The 22,599-nt window shown below is 48.1% G+C and overlaps 3 protein-coding genes across 4 annotated transcripts; 1 reads left to right on the top strand and 2 right to left on the bottom strand.

The window, feature by feature from the left end:
- Nucleotides 1-291: 291 nt before the first annotated feature.
- On the top strand, nt 292-3,874 carry LOC123104947 (putative linoleate 9S-lipoxygenase 3). Its single transcript, XM_044526899.1, has 6 exons — nt 292-568; nt 889-1,187; nt 1,284-1,506; nt 1,590-2,014; nt 2,118-2,797; nt 2,887-3,874. The coding sequence occupies exons 1-6, from the start codon at nt 373-375 to the stop codon at nt 3,656-3,658; spliced, it is 2,595 nt and encodes an 864-aa protein (XP_044382834.1). The 5' UTR covers nt 292-372; the 3' UTR covers nt 3,659-3,874.
- A 5,498-nt stretch (nt 3,875-9,372) lies between these two features.
- Nucleotides 9,373-12,150, bottom strand: LOC123104946 (probable prefoldin subunit 4). Its single transcript, XM_044526898.1, has 3 exons — nt 11,865-12,150; nt 11,602-11,712; nt 9,373-9,981 (listed from the first exon to the last, which is right to left on the bottom strand). The coding sequence occupies exons 1-3, from the start codon at nt 11,871-11,873 to the stop codon at nt 9,721-9,723; spliced, it is 381 nt and encodes a 126-aa protein (XP_044382833.1). The 5' UTR covers nt 11,874-12,150; the 3' UTR covers nt 9,373-9,720.
- A 4,605-nt stretch (nt 12,151-16,755) lies between these two features.
- Nucleotides 16,756-21,962, bottom strand: LOC123104945 (E3 ubiquitin protein ligase DRIP2). Of its 2 annotated transcripts, XM_044526897.1 has the most exons (8): nt 21,484-21,962; nt 20,505-20,604; nt 19,172-19,499; nt 18,579-19,006; nt 18,416-18,466; nt 18,078-18,150; nt 17,921-17,958; nt 17,120-17,411 (listed from the first exon to the last, which is right to left on the bottom strand). In XM_044526897.1, the coding sequence occupies exons 1-8, from the start codon at nt 21,842-21,844 to the stop codon at nt 17,402-17,404; spliced, it is 1,389 nt and encodes a 462-aa protein (XP_044382832.1). In that variant the 5' UTR covers nt 21,845-21,962; the 3' UTR covers nt 17,120-17,401. The 2 variants fall into 2 exon arrangements, with proteins under 2 accessions (XP_044382831.1, XP_044382832.1); XM_044526896.1 differs by lacking the exon at nt 17,921-17,958 and having other exon boundaries at nt 16,756-17,411; nt 21,484-21,959.
- Nucleotides 21,963-22,599: the final 637 nt, after the last annotated feature.

Raw genomic sequence — 22,599 nt, 5'->3', positions numbered from 1 at the left:
AGAAAAATGGGAGGAAGGCCAGTCCATGCATCTCCCAGCTGCCCGCCTGTCACCAATCCATCATCCTCTGTAGTATGTACACAATCGTAACCGATGCATTTGTCTCGATGCCACAATAATCAGCCCACTGCCATCCCGATGCACGCAGCACATACACACTGAGATCTTATCTTGATCCCCTGAATTATCAAATCGAACGGCCACTGTAGACCCCGGCCGGAATCCAACGCCCACAGTGCTCAGTCACACCCTCCCTCTCGCGCAGCGTCTATAAATAGCCTCCGTGGTGCTCTCGGAGCTCTCACACACCAGCACCACTGACCACAAGCGTGCCACAGTCAGCCCCAGAGTGCCCCCGTAGATCGACCGAAGATGTTCGGCGTCGGCGGCATCGTGAGCGACCTGACGGGGGGCCTCCGCGGCCCTCACCTCAAGGGCTCCGTCGTCCTCATGCGCAAGAACGCGCTCGACTTCAACGACTTCGGCGCCACCGTCATGGACGGCGTCACCGAGCTCCTCGGCCGCGGCGTCACCTGCCAACTCATCAGCTCCACCCACGTCGACCACAGTGAGCACTCGCCACTCGATCCATTGATCTTCCCACGTTGCAATTCGTAGCTCGTTCCTACATAAAAACGGCAGATCACACGAACGAAATGAGTGAAAAGCAGAGGGTAATTGAACGTCAGAAGAGAAAAATGACATGCAGCATCACCATGTATGTATGCTTGACCTTGAGAGAGACGCGGGCAAAAACGGACTCCACACTCTTCTTGAGATGAAGCAGAACGATATAGATATACTACTGCTCAAGAGTACTTTATGTCGTAATGTGACATGACGCACGCATTTAGTAAAATTTTAACTGATAAGAGACGTGTAATGCAGACAACGGGGGCCGCGGGAAGGTGGGCGCGGAGGCGAACCTGGAGCAGTGGCTGCTGCCGACGAACCTGCCCTTCATCACCACCGGCGAGAACAAGTTCGCGGTGACCTTCGACTGGTCGGTGGACAAGCTGGGGGTGCCGGGCGCCATCATCGTCAAGAACAACCACGCCGCCGAGTTCTTCCTCAAGACCATCACCCTCGACAACGTGCCCGGCCGCGGCACCATCGTCTTCGTCGCCAACTCCTGGGTCTACCCGCAGGCCAAGTACCGCTACAACCGCGTCTTCTTCGCCAACGACGTGAGTATCCCATCTCACTCTGAGTAGTATCCATGATCCCATGGATTTTCCTTGCTCATTCTCTAACTGGCCGGCCGTGTCCGTTGGGGAGCGCAGACGTACCTGCCGCACCAGATGCCGGCGGCGCTGAAGCCGTACCGCGACGACGAGCTCCGGAACCTGAGGGGCGACGACCAGCAGGGGCCCTACGAGGACCACGACCGCGTCTACCGCTACGACGTCTACAACGACCTCGGCGACACCCGCGACGTCCTCGGCGGCTCCAAGGACCTCCCCTACCCGCGCCGCTGCCGCACCGGCCGGAAGCCCTCCGCCACCAGTGCGTCCCCTTCCTTTCCCCCGGTAATTAACGTCTGTGCAGTGTGCACTTGATCTGATGATCCGCATGTATGGCTGGCGCAGAGCCCGACCACGAGAGCCGGCTGCTGCCGCTGGTGGGCAACGTCTACGTGCCGCGCGACGAGCTCTTCGGCCACCTCAAGCAGTCCGACTTCCTGGGCTACACGCTCAAGGCGCTGGTGGACGGCATCATACCGGCCATACGCACCTACGTCGACCTCTCCCCCGGCGAGTTCGACTCCTTCGCCGACATCCTCAAGCTCTACGAGGGCGGCATCAAGCTGCCCAACATCCCCGCCCTGGAGGAGGTGCGCAAGCGCTTCCCGCTCCAGCTCGTCAAGGACCTCATCCCCATGGGCGGCGACTTCCTCCTCAAGCTCCCCAAGCCGCAGATCATCAAAGCCGACGAGAAGGCATGGATGACCGACGAGGAGTTCGCCAGGGAGATGCTCGCCGGCGTCAACCCCATGATGATCAAACGCCTCACGGTCAGTCACCCACTCCATCTACCCACCATTGAGCAACTTCAAGTACTATTCAAAAGTACACCTTGCTCACTGGTCGTTCGTACCATTATTTGACTGCGTGCAGGAGTTCCCTCCCAAAAGTACACTTGACCCGAGCAAGTACGGCGACCACACCAGCACCATCACGGAGGCGCACATCGGCAAGAGCCTGGAGGGCCTCACCGTGGAGCAGGCGCTCGCCGACAACAGGCTCTACATCGTGGACCAGCACGACAACCTGATGCCGTTCCTGGTCGACATCAACAACCTCGACGGCAGCTTCGTGTACGCGACCAGGACCCTGCTCTTCCGGCGAGGGGACGGCACGCTGGCGCCGGTCGCCATCGAGCTGAGCTCGCCGCTGATCCAGGGCGACCTGACCACGGCGAAGAGCACCGTGTACACGCCGCATCACGCCGGCGTGGAGGGCTGGATATGGCAGCTCGCCAAGGCGTACGCCTCCGTGAACGACTACGGCTGGCACCAGCTGATCAGCCACTGGCTCAACACGCACGCCGTGATGGAGCCCTTCGTCATCGCCACCAACCGGCAGCTCAGCGTGACCCACCCGGTGTACAAGCTCCTGCACCCGCACTACCGCGACACCATGAACATCAACGCGCGGGCGCGGGGGCTGCTCATCAACGCCGGCGGCGTCATCGAGATGACCGTGTTCCCGCGCAAGCACGCCATGCCCATGTCCTCCATGGTCTACAAGAACTGGAACTTCACCGAGCAAGCTCTGCCCGACGATCTGATCAAGAGGTGGGTAGAACTAATACTGACAAAATAGATAATGAGAAATGACGTGGACCTTACGTGGTGCTAATGATTAATCGATCTTGATGGTGCAGGGGCATGGCGGTGGAGGACCCATCGAGCCCGCACAAGGTGCGGCTGCTGATCGAGGACTACCCGTACGCGGCGGACGGGCTGGAGGTCTGGCACGCGATCGAGCAGTGGGTGACAGAGTACCTGACCATCTACTACCCGGACGACGGCGTGCTGCAGGGCGACGTGGAGCTGCAGGCGTGGTGGAAGGAGGTGCGGGAGGTCGGGCACGGCGACCTCAAGGACGCGGCGTGGTGGCCCAAGATGCACACCGTGGCGGAGCTGATCAAGGCCTGCGCCACCATCATCTGGACCGGGTCGGCGCTGCACGCGGCCGTCAACTTCGGGCAGTACCCGTACTCAGGCTACCACCCCAACAAGCCGTCGGCGAGCCGGAGGCCGATGCCGGTGCCGGGCAGCGAGGAGTACGCCCTGCTGGAGCGCGACCCGGAGAAGGCCTTCATCCTCACCATCACCAACCAGTTCCAGGCGCTGGTGGGCATCTCGCTGATGGAGATCCTGTCCAAGCACTCCTCGGACGAGGTGTACCTGGGGCAGCACGAGACGCCGGCGTGGACGTCGGACGCCAAGGCGCAGGAGGCGTTCAGGCGGTTCGGGGCGAGGCTGGAGGGCATCGAGAAGCAGGTGGTGGCCATGAACGGCGACCCGCGGCTCAAGAACCGCACCGGGCCGGCCAAGTTCCCCTACATGCTGCTCTACCCCAACACCTCCGACCACACCGGCCAGGCCGAGGGGCTCACGGCCAGGGGCATCCCCAACAGCATCTCCATCTGAGGACCTCTATCTCTGCTTGCTTGCTTGCACCGGATACTAGCTACTAGCTATATGCTTGCCATGATCTCAGTAATAAGGCAATAATGCGTGTGTGCACGACGGGTCCGATCGGCATGCGGAAGCTCAGCTGGCTACTGCCTACCGGTTAATGCATCGTCGTGTACAGAAAAATTCCCTTCTTTTTTGTCCAATAATGAAGTCGATGTTGCGATGCTCCCTCTGTTCGCCAAAAATAGTATCCAACCCTCCGTTGTTTTTTTCTTGGCAAACCTCCGGTAACTCCTCTGTTTGCTCTGTTTTTGGGTCAAGTTCAAGTTTTTTTATTTTTGAGACGGAATCTTATCTACTCCTCCGTTAGCCAAAGAGCTCAGCAACATCGCTGGCCACCAAGTTTTGTACTCCTCCAAGATATAAGTCTTTCTAGAGATTCCAACAAGTGACTACATACAAAACAAAATGAGTAAATCTACATTCTAAAATATGTCTACATATAATATGTTGTAATCCATTTATAAAATGTCTAAAAAAAAATTATATTTAGAAACGGAGGAAGTAGTACAAATTCAGGGGCACCATCCGGCCACACGGCTGGGGATGTGAGCCGTGAAACTGCACCAAAAGGCACAAGTGTACTTTATTACACGCCCTTGGGCAATAGGAAATCTGGGAAGAACTAAAAGTTTAAATGGGCAAAACACTTTATCTTCTTGAAAAGGATACCATTCAGCGCCATATAATCATCATCATAGGTGATCGCTTGAACCAGTTTGATAGCGTCTGTTTTGACGTGTACTTTGGTGAGACCCCATGCTTGTGCAGCTTGTAGACTCTGAAGACAGGCCATCATTGCCTCTGCATGTAGGGGATCTTGAACGTGACTCATAAAGCCTCTGCTCCTGCTCCTCTTGCTTGGCCTTGCTCGTCTCTCATAATAAGAGCATTTAAAGTCAGACTTGGCAAATCTGACCTTTCAAACGTCCGCAAACGCGTTCAGACCTTAAATTAAAAACCTCAAATCCATATTATTACATGCAACGTGAAAACTAAACTACGTGGAGCTCGTCCAGTTCCGCTCCCCGCTCGCCCAGCTCCGCCCTGGCCATGTCCGGCGGCCGACTGCGCTCCTCAGAGTGTTGGGCTGGTCGCCGGCAAGGTAGGGTAGGGCATGGGACACGAGCTGGCTCACAGGACACAAGGCCCCGCCGTCTCCCATGCCCTACTCTTCCTCGTCGAAGACCAGAACCCGAACGGTGCCGGTGGACGTCAGATTGATGATGGATCCATCCGGGGACGAGCCGCAGACGTCCACCATGACGTGGTTGCGGCACCCGAACTCATGCGCCATACAGGGCGCCGGAGAATGTGACTCTGCCTCGCCGACATCCGCCGCCGCGAGGGCTGCCGCCGCCTCCCGCACCCGATGCCTTGCACGGCGAGCATGTCGTGCCATGGCCTCGTCAAACGAGACCCATGGTGCGTCCCGATGCTCGGCGCGTCACCAAAGGGGTTGCGCGTCCGCCAGCGCATTCGGATGCCAGACGGACTGCACGGCCTCTGGCGAGGCAGCTATGGCCGGCCTAGCGCAGGATCAATGCCCCATTTGGGCAGAAGCAATGGATTCCTGACGAATGAAGTCCGAGCGCAGCCGTCCACGGGCCTCCTCCCGGGCGTGGCGGAGCGCAAGCCAGACGGCCATCTCCTCCTCAGGGCCGCGCGGGATGAGCTCAGGGTCGACGGATCTAGAGATGAAGGACTCGGATCCGCTGCCCGCCATGCCGGAGAGGACCGGAAGGAGCCAAAGACGAGCTTTGGATGGTGGAGTGGAGGGGAGTGAAGTGGCTAGAGTTTGGTCCGGCGAGTGGATGGGGAGGATTTTATGTGGGGTCAGGTGGACCAGCATCGGCCGGATCTGACGTGGCGGACATGCCCAGGCACGCCCAGGCGCCCCATATTCGCTTCACATTTGGGCTGGATATGGAGGGTGTCGGTCAACCCGAGCGTTTGAGGGCCGTTTGAGAGGCCCGTCTGGGTCAAACAATCATGACCGGATGGCTTGCCAGGATGTTTGAGACGGTTTGAGGGGCCGTTGTAGATGCTCTAAAGCCCCGCCATCCCGTCGCTGTGGCTGATTGCATGCTGCCGTCAACATTAATTTTGATAGCTTCATGCCCAGGGGCAGCCCATGTGTTCTCCATCACCGTTCGGTTCAGATTCTTTTCCTTCAGAAAAGTGCAGTCTCGCGACTGTGCGCTAATTCTCTTCATAACTGAGATCGTATTTCGCATTGGCTCTCCTGCATTTCTCTTATTTCGTGTGTCCCACCACACCCAGATCATTGCGATGCAATCACTTTTCTGTTTGTCCGGGAGGGCCAATATCTTAGTCACCACCTCTTTTGAGTCACAACACAGTAGCAGTTCTTGGCGTGTCCTTTCTAGATTCATTTCTCTCCACACCTGTTTCACATTCTTGCATCTCAGAAATGTATGAGCACCATCCTCATCAAGCCGCAAACAAACTGGGCATCTCGTATCAGGTTCCATCCCTTTCCTGGCAATATTCAGTAGATGAGGCAAACTGTTGTGAGCTAGCCGCCATAGAAAATGTTTCATTTTTGGCGGGCAGCAACACTTCCAGATTTCACTCCATTTGAACTTTTCAATTTGATCACTCGCCTCTCCTACCTGTCTTTTAGCTTGCTGCTCTTGCTTCTCACGGAGCATGTGGTACGCAGATTTTACTGAGAAACGTCCCTTGTCATCAAAATGCCAGGCCCAAATATCCTCGAAATCCTCCAACAGTGGGATGGCAAGGATAGTACGTGCATCTTGCTGCCAGAAGATTTCATTCACCAGTTCGCTGTCCCATGAACCCGTTACCGGGTTGATCAGTTCAGCCACATGCTGCAGGATCGTATGACCTCTTGGGGTAACCCGTCCAGAGATCAGTGTTCTTGCCGTTACCAATTCGTTTGACCAGCCCCTCTTTCATTACCTCCACTCCCCGTAAAATGCTTCGCCATGCATAAGAAATACCCGCCTTCTGTTGAGCTTGTAAGATGTCACATTGTGGGTAGTAACGCGCCTTTAGGACGCGCGCACACAAGGACTCCGGGGCCGTTAGCAGGTGCCATCCCTGCTTGGCTAGCATGGCCATATTGAAAGTATGCAATTCCTTGTACCCCAACCCACCCTTATCCTCGGATTTTGTCAGTTTCCCAACTCAACCAGTGGGTTTTTGCTTCATTATCCTGTTGGGACCACCAGAATCTACAAATCATACTGTTTAACTCTTCACAAAAACTTTTTGTTAGATCAAAACACATCATGGCAAAAGTGGGAATCGCCTGTGCACAAGCTTTCACCAGAATTTCTTTCCCGGCCTTTCACAAAAACTTTTCTTTCCATCCTTGAAGCTTCTTCCAAATTCTGTCCTTAATGTACGCAAATGTGCGTTTTTTTGACTTACCCACATGCACAGGCAGTCCCAAGTAGCGGTAAGCTCTTCCTTCCTTATTAACTCCTAGTGTTGCCATCATAGCTCTCCTTGCTGGTTCTCTTGTATTCCTACTGAAGGTAATGGATGATTTATCTGTATTGATGGTTTGCCCAGAACAATCCTCATAAAGGTTTAAAATATTCTGCATATGATGTGGACTCTCAGGGGTTACTTTCAGTAGAATCAACGAGTCATCTGCGAACAGTAGGTGATTGAAACTCGGGGCTTGACTGCATATCTGAACACCTTCCAAACTTCCAGTGCTCTCCGCATGATTCAACAGGCTTGAGAAAGCTTCCATACAGAATAAAAAGAGATAGGGAGAGATGGGATCCCCCTGCCTTAATCCTCTCTCCGGGATGACTTCATCAGTAAGCTTTCCATTAAACCGGGATTTATACTTCACTGCCTGACAACATTTCATAATCAATTGGATCCATGCTTCCACAAAACCCATTCTTCTCATCATAGCTTCCAGAAAGGGCCATTCGACTCTATCATAGGCTTTACTCATATCAAGCTTCAATGCCGCAATGCCTTCCTTACCATTCTTCTTCTTATGCATGTAATCTGTTACCTCATAGGCTAAAAGAATATTATCGGTAATTAAGCGACCTGGCACAAATGCACTCTGATTTGGTGCAATAATCTCTGGAAGAATCACCTTCAACCTATTGGCAAGCACTTTCGAGATCAACTTATAGAGCACATTGCACAAGCTTATTGGACGCAATTCCTTCATACTTTCCGGATTTTTTACTTTTGGTATCAGCACTACACATGTGTCATTCCCTTTTTCTGGCATAGGAGCACCATCAAGGACTTGCAAGACTTCTGCTGTCACTTTTGGACCAACCAACGACCAATATTTCTTGTAGAAAATCGCTGGCATCCCATCTGGTCCGGGGGCTTTGATGTTACCAATACTATCAAGTGCATCCTTCACTTCGGCTTCGGTGAAAGGGCGTGTGAGCTGTTCGTTCATTGCCGGTGTGACCTGAGGAACGACACGCTCTAGAAGATCAATTCATTCGGTGACCTGCACATGAAGAAAACAAATTGATGAAATACTGAGTCACCACCGCCGCCATCTCCTCCTCACTCTCCACCACTCTTCCTCCTTCCACTTTCAACTTCTTGATTTTATTTATTCTCCTCCTTTCTGATGCATAGGTTTGGAAAAATTTCGTATTCCGATCTCCCTTCTGCAACCAGTAAACATGCGCTCTTTGGCGCCAATAATCATCCCCAAGTTCAAGTTGCCCAAATAGTATCCGACTTGTTTCCAAAAAGAAGAGCTCCCTCTCTAATTTCATTTAACTGAAACAGTGTACATAGACAGAAAAAAAACATAAGCGGGTGATACTATATACGACATCAAACATTTTTGTACCATGAAGTCTAAACGAGCCCCTATGCTGAGAGCAGCACAAAAAAAAAACAATGAAAGACCTTCCACCTGACCTCAAGACTGCTATCATATCACATCAAAAGGACACTATTTCAAGCAACATAGTTCAGTAAGGGCATCTTCATCTTTCATCTTCAGGGTTGCCATCAGTCGGCTGCAATTTACCTAGTCCCAAAGTGTCAGCCATACACAAGATGAAGTAATTCATTTGCTATTAATTTGAACATTTTTGTTCCCCGCCTCAGAACATCTCGGTTTATCTACTTTGTCTGATAAACCAGGATGTAAACCAATGATTTATCATGTTAATGACCACACAAGGACCACCCACTTGCTTGTTCCAAAACACGTACTATTCCTTTAAACTTCCAAATTGTCGAGAAAACAGCCGAGACACCAACCATCAGCAGGTGTTTCTCTTTTTTTTCTAAACTTAGGTATCCATACATGAAGCGTGTCATGCACATTATCAGGAATATCGAAATGGTTAAAACCACATTCAGCCGTTGTTCATACTATTATTATCTACTCCCTCTGTTCCAAAATAACTGAATTTCCAGGTTTGTCCTAAGTCAAACTTCTTTTAAATTTGACCAAATCTATAGAAAGTATATTAACAACTAGAACACCAAATTAGTTTCACGAGATTGTTTATAAAATATAGTTTCGTACTCTGTGTATTTGTTGTTGTAGATCTTACCACATTACTCTATAGATAGAGTTGGTTAAACTTAAAACAAGTTTGACTTAGGACAAGCTGGTCACTTGTTTGCCGGGAAACAAGATACTAGTGTAACACTGCAGGAATCTGAAGAAAATTCCATGTAAAGCCTAATGACTACATCTCATACAATCATGCAGGTTCAAACCATTCTCACTAGCTTAAAACATTGTAAAAGGTCCCCTCATTGGTATCTGAAGTGACCATTTGCATAAACACCCCATGGCTTCTGCTGGACAATCAGCCTGAACCTATTTGAGTCCAACTGAGATCAACCATGCCAATGCATAACGGGGAACAATCCTCTAGAACTTAAAACTACCATTTTACACTAGCCAGAATCATGAGAAACAATGTAACGAGGCTAACAAAGCACCTGAACAAGAACAGGATACGATGCGACACTTAAAAAGGCAGCTCCGGTTCTCGACGTCAATCTTCCTCCAGGTTGATGGCCTTTCCAAATTTCCCGTAGAGGATCTCCTTCAGCTCGGCCATATGTGTGAGGATGGATTCCTTCTCTTCCTCCAGCCTCTCCAGCTTCTTGGCTGCATCCTCTTTCATCTGCTCTAGCTTAGCTTCCACATCATCCACTGGCATGTGGGCAAACACTTCCCCAATTTGGAAACGCACCACATCTTCATCAGACAAGATGAGTTCATTCCCAGCATCTTCAAGGTTTTCGTTTGCTTCCTGGTACATAGAGGGAAATGGCAAATGGCATTTAGCGTGTGGTGCTTTAAGCAACGGTTTGGTTTCAGGTGCAAATGCAGCATCTAAGATTCTATCAGAAATGAGCCCACTGTACAGTACAAAAATATTGGCAGCCAACTCTGGTAGCAGAAGATCAAAAAACTGGGAAGATGGCATTGCAAAGATTTAAGTTCTGAAAAATGCCACTGGATGTCTCAATGCCATGTCAGATCTATAAACAAACATGCCATTGTCACAGGCTCACAGCCAATGGAACTTCTCATAAATGTCAACTTTGCAGTCACATTGTTTTTATTTTCCAAATGAGTAAATATCCTTATTAGGCAATCTTTCATTGCCCATTTGCACATGCAAAACACTGGACTGCAGGTCAATTTGAGAGCAAGGTAAAAGCGTAAGTTATACTCCCTCTGTTCCATATAATTCTTGATGTGGTTTTACTTCAAATTGAACTAAAACCACGACAAGAATTATGGAACGGGAGGAGTACATAATAATAATTTCATAAGGCATACTGGATATTCAAATGCCTTGATGGCTAGATATCTAACGAATAGAATGGCCTTTCGGTGGCATTTCGAAGTCTACCACTCGTGCCATTATTTACATGGCACCTCCGAAGGAACATTAGATAGACCCAAGGCATTGATCAAAACAATTTTCTAACAGTTATTCCTATTTATCTAGAGGATGAGTTAGCAAAATCATGAGGAGCATAGTAACACATGTCAGGCCATGATGTCGCTGGAAAGTTCACAGACCTAAAAGGAATGACAAAATAAAATTTTCTGATGGATTAGAGGATCTCTCGAGACCTATTGGGTCATTGCTCAAAACTATGTGAAGCTTCCACAGCTGTATTAAAAAAACGAACCCTTGATTTGGGACTCTGTTCAACCAACTGTTGATAACAGGTGTATGAGACAGAAACAAAATATTTAGGCTCCAAATCCACAATGTTCAGTTTCGTGGATGTATTAGAGTTCATTCATATTATAAGAATAAATAAACATATGAAGCTAAACCAGGGGAGCTGGCAATGGTAAAAAAATAAGAAGACATAGGTAGGACTTCTTTTTGTAGTACACTGAATCGCCCTAGCTTCCCAATAAGGTTTAGTTCTTTGGTCAACACTTTGCAAATAATTAGGTACTATCCTTGGTTTTTAATGTTACTGTTCGTGGTTGCATAGTTGATAATCTACAAACATATAAATCTAACCTTAGCAAATTTCATCACCTGAACTATCGTAGCCATGAAAGCCCATCAAATGACTAAACCAGATTGTGATGCCACACTGCAACGAAGGAAATAATCTAGAAGACATATAAAGGAGGAGCAATTCAGATGCAGCGAATCAAAGTTACAAACAACAGACCGCAAAGCATGCGTTTGCAAGTCCCTGGAATCATGTTATTAACTCTGTCCCCATAACCCCAAGAACCATGAGAGCCCCCTATACCATAGCCCTGGACCCTAGCGCCTCTTGCAAAGGGCAAAAGCCCTAATCTCGTAAGTATTTTCTCCCAATGGAATTGAACAATTCATAAGAACAAGAGCATCCGAGGAACAAAAGGGGGCGCCGAAGGGGAAAGAAACCTTGGCGAGCCTGATCTCGTCCGCGAGCTCGTGGAGGCGGTTGTTGAGGCGGCCGAACCGGTTGATGTTCTGCTGGTCGTCCCACGTCACCTGCGCCTCCGTGCCATCGCCCTGCAGGATTAATCCGCCCAACACCGCAAGAATCGCATCAGATCGGAAGCACGCACAAGAACAGATGGATCATCGACAGAAACAGCGCTCTCTTTATTTGCGATGAACAGAAACAGCCCCTGACCATGGGTAGATCTGGTCGGCCTACCCACCTGCTGCATCTCCGGCTTCCTTGGGGATTCGTCGGTCTCGGCCCGGGGTGAGATGCGCCGGCGGTCGCTGCTGGATTTCGGGCAGTAGGGGGCTGAGAGAGGACTGGAGAAAAGCGATGAAAGAGAGAGATGGAGAAATATGGGCCGTTGGATTTGCTTGTGATGGTACAGAAACACAAATGGACTGCAGCTAGGTTAGAGCATCCAAACCCCCCTCGTACGTCTCGAGCGCACTCCCACTCAGAAAAAACCCGACTTAGACGGATGCCTCAAACGGATCTCAAATATTCAGACTAACGGGCACCCCTCATATCCAGCCCAAATGTAGGGCGGATATGGGGAGGCTCGAGCGCACCCATCACATCGGAATGATGGTCGGGTCCCACACGGAATCGCCCAGAAATCCAACAGTCCGACAGGCGTCTCCTCCGGTGGGGGTGTGAATGTCGCATGGCGCCGCTCCGGCTAGCTGCCCAAGGCCAAAGTCCGGCTATTTAAGTTGGCTAGCGTCCTCAACCCTAGCCACAACCTCTTCCTCCCCCTCTGTGTCGCCAGCCCGAGCACATTTCTCTCCGTCTCCACCTCCCTCTTCCCTTGCCGTCCGACATGGCCCGACAAAAGAAGACCACCTATGCTGCTAACGTCGGAGCGCCGCTTCTAGATCGAGGAGGAGATACGGGCCAGGCGTGTTGCCTGCATCGCAGTCAGCCTGCCTCCAGACTAGCCGGAGCCGGAGGAGGAAGAGGAGCAATTGTCGGTTCTGATGGAGGATCCGGAGAAGGACGAGGCGGAAGAGTTGGTGCTGGTTGCGGGCTTCTGCATGGAGGACGCCATGGTGGAGTTCGTGGTCGCCCAAGCGACGAAGATGGCGGAGCAGCAGGCCATCCTGGAGCCCATCCAAGGTAAGGCGTATGTCAAGGCTAACCGGTGGTTCATCCGGTAGGAACGGGCGGCGACCGACGCACTTTTTGCCGAACTTGATGCGGAGGCGGAGGCCGATGCAGAACTGCCAGAGGACAAGAGTCGGAGTTGTGGTTGACGCCCATGTACCCGAAGCTAGACACAGAGATAGCGGACATCTCCGATGAGGATTATGAGGATTCAAATCCTTCCGAAATTCTTTGTTTGTGGATAAAGCAAAACCTAAGACCAAACTACGCTATAACAAGTGGGGATATGGCTTCTAGAATTGGGCTATTTGAAGTCTCAAATCCCATAATTTCTAGTAAACAAAAAAACAAATATTTATGTTCTACAGTCAAATTGGACGAAAATACAGTTCACGCGCGAAAATGTGGTCATAGTATATGGAGATTTTTGTGGTGGTGGCAACATGGACCTTATGAAAATTCGTTGATGTGACTTAAGAGGTGGAAATGATATCAGTGAAGGAAATATGTCCTAGAGGCAATAATAAAGTTATTATTTATTTCCTTATTTCATGATAAATGTTTATTATTCATGCTATAATTGTATTAACCGGAAACATAATACATGTGTGAATACATAGACAAACAGAGTGTCACTAGTATGCCTCTACTTGACTAGCTCGTTGATCGAAGATGGTTATGTTTCCTAGCCATAGACATGAGTTGTCATTTGATTAACGGGATCATATCATTAGGAGAATGATGTGATTGACTTGACCCATTCTGTTAGCTTAGCACTTGATCGTTTAGTTTGTTGCTATTGCTTTCTTCATGACATATACATGTTCCTATGACTATGAGATTATGCAACTCCCGTTTACCGGAGGAACACTTTGTGTGCTACCAAACGTCACAACGTAACTGGGTGATTATAAAGGTGCTCTACAGGTGTCTCCGAAGGTACTTGTTGGGTTGGCGTATTTCGAGATTAGGATTTGTCACTCCGATTGTCGGAGAGGTGTCTCTAGGCCCTCTCGGTAATGCACAACACTTAAAGCCTTGCAAGCATTGCAACTAATGAGTTAGTTGCGGGATGATGTGTTACGGAACGAGTAAAGAGACTTGCCGGTAATGAGATTGAACTAGGTATTGAGATACCGACGATCGAATATCGGGCAAGTAACATACCGATGACAAAGGGAACAACGTATGTTGTTATGCAGTTTGACCGATAAAGATCTTCGTAGAATATGTGGGAGCCAATATGAGCATCCAGGTTCCGCTATTGGTTATTAACCGGAGACGTGTCTCGGTCATGTCTACATTGTTCTCGAACTCGTAGGGTCCACACGCTTAAGGTTTCGATGACAGTTATATTATGAGTTTATGAGTTTTGATGTACCGAAGGAGTTCGGAGTCCCGGATGAGATCGGGGACATGACGAGGAGTCTCGAAATGGTCGAGACGTAAAGATCGATATATTGGACGACTATATTCGGACATCGGAAAAGTTCCGAGTGATTCGGGTATTTTTCGGAGTACCGGAGAGTTACGGGAATTCGCCGGGGAGTATATGGGCCTTATTGGGCCATACGGGAATAGAGGAGAGAGGCCAAAAGGAAGGAGGCGCGCTTCCCTCCTCTGGTCCGAATTGGACAAGGGGTGCAGCCCACTTTTCCTTGTTCCTCTCCCCCTCTTTCCTTCTCTCCTACTCCAGAGACACAACAGTTGATAATTGATCTCTTAGCCGTGTGCGGTGCCCCCCTCCACCATAGTCCTCGATAATATTGTAGTGGTGCTTAGGCGAAGCCCTGGGACAGTAGAACATCAAGATCGTCACCACACCGTCGTGCTGACGGAACTCTTCCCCGACATTCTGCTGGATCAGAGTCCGGGGATCGTCATCGAGTTGAACGTGTGCTAGAACTCGGAGGTGCCGTAGTTTCGGTGCTTGATCGGTCGGGCCGTGAAGACGTACGACTACATCAACCGCGTTGTGCTAACGCTTACGCTTTCGGTCTACGAGGGTACGTAGACAACACTCTCCCCTCTCGTTGCTATGCATCACCATGATCTTGCGTGTGCGTAGGAAATTTTTGAAATTGCTACGTTCCCCAACAATCAGGGCTATATGCTTCTTTGTGGTCAGAGGCAAAACTATGCACATCTCACATATCAAACAGGGTAGTGGTGAACCAACATGTGGTTGGATGGTTAGAGGGACTGTGGTATCCCCAGCCCATCAGGGTTCAAATCCTGGTACTCGCATTTATTTCTGGATTTATTTCAGGATTTTCGGCGATGCATATTCAGTGGGAGGAGACGTTCCCGTTGACGACGAGGTGCCTACAGTGACTTTGTAAATTTCAAGATGATATGTCGGCTCAGTCTTTCGGAGGTGCTCATAAGGGTAGGGTGTGTGTGTGCGCGTTTATAAGGTGTATATGAGCGCTTGTGTCTGTACTATGTTAAAAAAACAGGGTAGTGCTCACTTTTATGACGGCATTGAGTTAGGAATGCGGAGAAAAAAAATATTCAGCCGTTTTGTTGCTCATGCCCTAGACTTTTCTCAATGTATGGAAGAGGAAGGAGAAACATTTATACTCCCTAGTTATCAACTAGAGCAACGCTACACGGACGACAAAACTCGGACGATTCATGCACGACATGAGAATCCAGTCGTGCATGCATGTGTACAGCGCAGCAACGGCGGCTGGATTGGTAGTCGTCCTCACATCGTCCATCTTTTGTCGTCTGTATAGCAGTTTCGTATCAACTATTTTGAACGAAAAGAGTTAGCTAGATAACTTGTTTTATAGTGCAATTACTAGGGATCCAACGCCTATGCATTTCTGGTGATTGGTACTCTAATTATAATCACACTTATGTGCACGCTCGATTATCGAAGAAAAGAATGTGTGATTTCTGTTGTTGCCATACAATATCTACCGAGCTAGTGAACAATAATGTACAAAAGCATGGAGTATTTTTTTACAGAGGAAACATATATATTCATTGTTGCATATATTACAAATGTAACAAGTCTACTAATATATCATAATGAGATGAAATCGTTTCTCTCAATTGTCTCTTTTGCAGATGCATCACTTAGAAAAACATTGTCGTGAGTCGCTCTCGTTTCTTTTCATCGTCCTTAACGCCAAGCAAAAGGTTGGTAAACAACGTGAGAACATGTCACTATGCCTTGACCATCTAAACATGCGAACTTCGAATCATGATTGCAGTGTTCATATTGTGCTTGTTGCTCTTCCTCTCTTTAGAGAGAGTGAGAAGAGGGCAAGGCTGTCAGCGATGTGCTGGATTGCTGAGCCACCAACCTTGGAGCTCCAGCGGTCTAGCTCGCAATGGAGCCATGTCGATATTGCCTCTAGAGGCCTCCTACGTGGCTCTGGTGCTCCCGGTCTTCAACATGCTTGTGAGTAACAAGCAATGGTTGTTTCTAGGACAAGTATTGTATTTGATGTGGTGCATTTTTATTATTAGCATTTTACTTGCAGTGAGAATGGATTATTTGTGTGAGTCTCTTTTTGAGTTTATTGCAAGTGTTTTGTTTCTGTCACATTAAAGGTTAGTTTATGTTCCACACAACTAGTAAAACTGTTGCATAATTTTTTGTGTAATTGACATATATGTACTTTATTTTGTTGCATTAGTTTAGCTTTTTCCTGCACTCCGCTTCCATGCTATTGGTTTCCCTTGAACAATGCATAAACTATGCTATAGATTTCAACCATATATTCTGTTTTTACCACATGAATTACAACTTTGAGCCCCTGTCTGTTGTTTCCTGAAACCTCCATCCATGAGTACGGAGTACTTCATTGCCATGCATGAAACATTGACAAATTAATTCTTGCTTTCTCAGAAAGAAATAAAAGTAGCACATCTATATGATTCAGGATACTGCCCTCGAAAACAAACATGGTTCAGGATAAGAGTTGACTTGTCTGGCCTCTCGAGATACTGTAAAGCTAGGAAGACAAACATTGTACAATCCAACATAACACCAGTACCAATTCGACCTTACATCTTTATAACAGCATTTAATTCCATGCAGGTCTTCTTTAGGAGTACCCATTAAATACATGTCGTGCTACAACAAGTCATGACACAACCAAATGGCAATTTTCAATCCACTCATAGTCATAGTCACCTCTTACAATCAGAAGCATCAATGGTTGAGACCGTTCCCTCTCTTTATATCCAATCTAAAGATCATTTTTCATCTATCTTTGGTGTATAATAAATAAGAAAAAAATATGTCATAATGGAATCGAAGAACAATAACACCTACCAACATGAATGAATACATGAATATGTCGACGAGGGTTGGCTGTCGAGGAAGCCAGCCACATCGCGACGTTGTGTACCAACGGGGACTTCATCTTTCGACAACCTCTTCCATCGGCCCAGCAAATGGCTGGCTATGGCAGAAAAGACCCCACCTTTCAAAAGGAAATGGGTTGAATCATTACTGTGCACTCAAAGGTTCCATGGGCTTTGGCCGTCCATAATTTAGCACCATCACAAACTCTTCCGCGGGGGAGCCTACAATGGCCTGTGTTGCCTGTGCTGATCGCCCCCTCAGCCACAACTCTACTAAATTGCGCAGAGGTTGTGTAGGGTTCACTGGCTGCCCGCAGCAATTTATTTCCACCTGTAAATATGAAGATTAAGTACTATTCATATGAGCGAACATGACCAGTTGTGCTTACAGGGGCATGGCTTGTTCAAAAAAATTGGCCTGATATATCCTTGTGCAAAATGTTCTTGAGAGCCAGATGTTACATATATTTCTTATGAAAAAGATATAAGCAGCATGTAGGAGGAACTACATGTTCTTTTAGTAATTAAGCACATGCCGCGAATTCAAACTATTAGGTGGTGGGACTCTACATCCACTAACTGAGCTAGGCTTGGTTTACTATTATGAGAGTGAAAAATATAATATGCAGTGAAACTATTGCATGGTAATGTGTGATGAGCATATGAAAGCCGACAGTTTCAAAAAAAGTTCAAGCAAAGTTTCAAGTTTTATTATTGCTCGGCATATTTCATCAAAACACCTAGACGGCAGACTCAAGCTATATGAATTTTACTCCCCGTTATCAATATAACATGAATTTTGATAAGTGTGCTTTACTGTTCAAATGGCAAGAAGCGAACCATATTGGAGAACAGATAGCAGAAATGAGATCACTCTCCTACATCCAGACAAGAAAAGAATCTTATATTTCAAATCCCAGTCATTTATACAAAAAATATCCAGCTGTGCATAAAACAGTAATTTATGCATCATATATGGCACAGATGTTGCTCTTACCTCGGACTCACTTGGGAGACTGAGTTTCTGCACAAGGTACTTTTGGATAGATGAAGCAGGTATATTTGCATCTCTGATGTAAAACAGTTAGTGCATTAGCCACAGGGAACTCTCACAGGGATATAGTTGAGAAATAACACAAACGCATGCTTATGGTGCTGTTTAAAAGGTTAACATCTGATTTCAATGTGAAGCGATCAACATTTCAAGACATGGCGAAAAAAGGTTACTGAGGTTTGTCTTATTTATCATTTATCTACTGATAACCCAGCTTGTAAATTTAAACAAGACTTGTTAACGTCAGATTTACAAAAAACAGGGTAGAAATACAAGCTTACTTTATTCGCAAATAGTGTGAAGGTATCTGTGGTAGAGGCGAGTCTCCTTTCCTGACAAATATAGTGGCACAGGAAGATAAGATACAAACATGTACGAGTTGTTGCTTCTTCTGAATTTAAACAAAGTGATGCTATGACAGTGTGATAAACTGATTATGCTTACTGTTCGAGTGAGGCAACCAACGAAAACCATATGCAGTTGAATCTCTTTTCGTTCTGCATAAGTGCCCCATCAGGGTCCCCATCGGCTGCAGCTCGAAGTCCACTCCTTCTCCGCCCAGCCCCTTTAAATTTCCTTTTTAGCTTCACTGGTGGAACTGGAGCATCTTTCTTATCATCCTCAGTTTTGGGTCTCTTCGGATGCTCTTTTGGGTTTTTTATACCATTTGTGCTACTGGGAGAACCATTAAGCTGCTCTCTTTTAACACCTGAACCTTGTAAACTCGACCTAAAGGATTTTGTCCTGTTTGCAGCTTCGACCAAACAATTTAAAGGTCTCCAGAGCTCAGCATTATCTGCCATGTCCTTACTATCATCTTCAGTATCTTTATTGCTGGAATAGTTAGATGCCTCCTCCGCATTTGACAATATCTGGACAAAAAAGGTTCAAGTTACTGCAGAGGTGTACAGTCTTCTAGCTAATACCAATTGTTGTTTTGAGAACACGGTGCACATTCCACAGCTAACTCCAATGCAACTATTTTCTAAAAAAACTAACGCAACTAGCATGAAGATGCTAATGTGTCGTTTGTTTACCTGTCTCTTTGTTTTTGGCACTTTGCCCAAATTAGCAGGCAAGCTTGAGCTATGAGCACTCTTGTCACTGTTTTCCTTTTTCACAGGATTGTCAACGGTAGGACCAAGGCTGTGCAAGGCAGCAGCAGCTTTCCTGGTAACTACCTTTGTCCGCCGTCCAGTCGATCCTGTCGGTGTTAATCTAGGTGTATGGACCACTAATGAAGAGATGGATCTCTCTTTCCTTTTATTAGGAGGTGAATCAGGAGATGCAACATCTTCAGCCTTAATCTTCTTTCTTTTGAAGGGGAAGATTTTGGATCTTACATCTTGCAGACTGTGGTCAGCTCTGAATACAGGAAATGTGCAAATACAAGTATAAGGAATACATATATTAGAAGAAAAAAAATACTGTTAGGGTCTTTTTTAGAAACACTAAGTACAATGTAAGCACCCACACGCACACCACCACACACTCCCACAGCGGGTACTGCAGACTGGAATCACGGAACATCAAGATTGGCATACTATTAGGGTCTTTGCAAAACTATTTAGGTGTATATTATGGTAAATATAACAGCTTGTTTTAACAGGAAAACTATGAGTATGACAAACGGACTGTTTTCGCAGGCCATGAATGAACTTGACATCAACCAACACTTTCACAGGCTACCAATAGTCCAATATAGTCAAGTGAGAGGGAGAAAATCGGCATCAAAGCACTGAAAAAGACACCGCAGCAAAACAAGAAACAGAGCACGCTTTCTTTTAGAGTATTATGACAAGTGGGAATCTCTGTTTCAAATTACTTATCCCGAAGGGCCCAAGACCCAATCTTTATTCAGGTTGGAAGAGTTTAGGCACAAAAACCCTAGTCTGTATAAAAGGCAACAAGTGTAGCCAATCAGAAACACAACAGCCTACCGCTGAAATAGGCCCTTATGATTTCAAATTGCAGTATCATCAGCGTAGAAACTAGATAGCATACAACTGAAGCAAACAGTATTGGTGTATTACAGCATTCATATAAAGTTGTGGCTGTGTTGCCGACAATTCTAAGATGTGAGGGGCCTTAAAAATCTATGTGTTCACCGCATTTACGCAGATCGTTACTAAGTTCCAGGGCAGGTTGCAACATTTGTACACTTTATTCCAGTGTGTTACCTCCTATTGTGTTCAAACTTTGGTAGCAAAAAATTGAACTGAGCTAATGAGTTCTACATGTAGTACTAACTACTGCAAAGTTATTTTACGATAACAAAAATATCCAGAAAAGCTAACAATAAGGTGAAAACTGACAGTACCGCGCACAAAGTGGAAACAATGGAGTACATAGTCGTAAGCATAAGCATACCTGAGCTTCTCGACTGGAGTGCAGCCAAGATCAATGTCACATACTGGGCAGGACTCTACCTCCTCGTCATTAAACTTCTTGTATATACACTTTCTACAAACTGCATCAAATACAAAATTAGAGCTCTGAAATAATGAACAGAGTAAGATAAATTCAGTAACAAGTGAAGTAAATAGAGGAAACATAGCTTCCCACTACTGTTGTACACTCAGCTCAACAGTTAATGATAGGGTCAGACACCTATCTGTAGAACATACTCCCTCTGTAAAGAAATATAAGAGCGTTTATATTTCTTTACGGAGGAAGTACCGTGGAATAAACAATGAAAAGAAGCATCACGGTTACCCAGGAAAGAAGAAACAACAGAAATGCTGCAGAAGCAACTCCGAGATCGAGATCGAGATCGTATGGGGTGACAGTGTGATAACTTCCATGCTGAGTAGGCGTCAGTTATTTCTAGTTAGCCCCAGAATAGGCAGAGACGTAAGGTAATGAAACAGAGAGTCTAGATGGACGAATAGCAGAAGCATTTCAGGAGTGTCGACAATAAATAATGGCTAATCAAGTCTTGGTCATGAATGAGGCATCATGGCAAGCACTCAAACTGGGTGAAGGAGTGGCAGCGATCCTGGGCGCGGCAGGTTTAGGATTGGCATAGCATCCATGCAGATCGATGACCGACGAACAGAAGCAGAGGCCACGTAAAACAGAGCGGGCGACGACGACGACTCATGCGACGTGGGGTGGGAGGCAGGCCCTGCAAGCTGTAGTAAATTAAGCGAAATCCCAGCGCGCGCGAGGCGTCAACGCGCCGGAGCGGACGAGCGCCCACGTCCAGGGGCGACGGCCAGATCAGGGACGTACGCGCTGGATGCGCCGTACGCGCTGGCCAGATCAGGGACGTCGGGGAGAATCGTGGCGCGGCGGAGGCAGAGGAGGAGGGAGGGAGGCGGAAGGGGAGGAGAATTTGGTGGCTCACATGTGTGGAGGCACTCGGAGACGGTGGTGGCGTCGCGGAGGAGGCGGTTGCAGAGCGGGCACGTCATGCAGCGGGCGAGCAGCTCCCGCTTCACCATGACGAGGCCCCTGGGCGCGCCGGGCCGCCTCCCTCGCTTCCGCCCCCTGCCCCTCCTCTCCCCCTCCTCCTGCTCGTGCCCGTCCTTGGCCTCCTCCTCCTCCTCCTCCCGGTCCACCGCCTCCTCCACCTCCGCGGGCGCGTCCTTGGCCTCCTCCGCATCCTCCGTGGGCATGGGATCCGGCGGGGGCGGCGGGGTGTCGTCCTCGTCGTCCTGGCGCGGGCGCGGGGGCGGGGGCGGGGCGGGGTCCGGGTGTGGCTGCATGGCTGGCTAGCGGCGCATGGGTCGTCGATGGTCGTTGCGGGATGGTGGAACGGAGGGGAGGAGAGATCGAGGGGGGCTGAGGGAGGCGGAGAAAGGATGCGTGGTGCGGTGCGAGGCCGAGAGCGACCAAGACAGGCAAAAGGGAGGGAGAAAAAGGGAAAAAAGAAAGCGGGGTTCGTTAACGTGTCGTCCCAGCTGGGCTGGCGCGTCGTCTATCGTTCGTGCTGCTCTCCTCGCCTCCGATTGTTCCGTCTTGCTGCTGAAGATTGGTGATAGTATGCGCTTTTTGTGCGGCCGATGTGGATGCGGATGCGATCTCGGTTCATGGTTGGTCTCTTTACGTACGCGCGTGCAAAAAACAGTGGGCAGCAGCGTGGTTTCTGTTCCGGGAAGGCTGAAGAAGGACATGTTTTCCACACCTGACAAGTGCTCTCTGTTCTCTATCGACAGATAATCAGAGCTCTCTTTTTGGTCAGAGATTTGAGATGGGTTTGTTGGCTGGGTTTGGTGCTAATCACGCATGGCCTGGCCCACTGGGCACTGGTAGCGCCCCGCATGTTCGGGCTGCATGTTTTTTTTTTTTTGAGGGTTCGGGCTGCATGTTTAGAGTAGTAGTACTTTGTTCGCTGCTTTGCTTTAAGCCGGCTCTTAACTAGCCCCGAGAATTACATGCCAGATCGGGCAAAGAACCCTGGCTCTACTAGTAGTATCTATACATCCCTGGTTGAGTGGAGTATTTAACAAAAAACTACCAC

This window comes from Triticum aestivum, chromosome 5A, assembly GCF_018294505.1.
Source record: "Triticum aestivum cultivar Chinese Spring chromosome 5A, IWGSC CS RefSeq v2.1, whole genome shotgun sequence".
Taxonomy (NCBI): Eukaryota; Viridiplantae; Streptophyta; class Magnoliopsida; order Poales; family Poaceae; genus Triticum; species Triticum aestivum.
Note: the sequence above shows the minus strand (reverse complement) of the source record. Positions and strands in the feature narration are given on the sequence as shown.

Bases quoted from the DNA above. Each gene is read 5' to 3' on its own strand.
- LOC123104947 (XM_044526899.1), top strand. From the start codon at position 373: ATGTTCGGCGTCGGCGGCATCGTGAGCGACCTGACGGGGGGCCTCCGC. The intron at 1,507-1,589 runs GTGCGTCCCCTT...TGGCTGGCGCAG, and splicing joins CCGGAAGCCCTCCGCCACCA to AGCCCGACCACGAGAGCCGG. The intron at 2,015-2,117 runs GTCAGTCACCCA...GACTGCGTGCAG, and splicing joins TGATGATCAAACGCCTCACG to GAGTTCCCTCCCAAAAGTAC.
- LOC123104946 (XM_044526898.1), bottom strand. The intron at 9,982-11,601 runs GTTTCTTTCCCC...TCTATGTACCAG, and splicing joins ACGAGATCAGGCTCGCCAAG to GAAGCAAACGAAAACCTTGA.
- LOC123104945 (XM_044526896.1), bottom strand. From the start codon at position 21,844: ATGCAGCCACACCCGGACCCCGCCCCGCCCCCGCCCCCGCGCCCGCGC. The intron at 19,007-19,171 runs GTAAACAAACGA...TTTTTTGTCCAG, and splicing joins TGCCAAAAACAAAGAGACAG to ATATTGTCAAATGCGGAGGA. The intron at 17,412-18,077 runs GTAAGAGCAACA...TCATATTTACAG, and splicing joins GTCTCCCAAGTGAGTCCGAG to GTGGAAATAAATTGCTGCGG.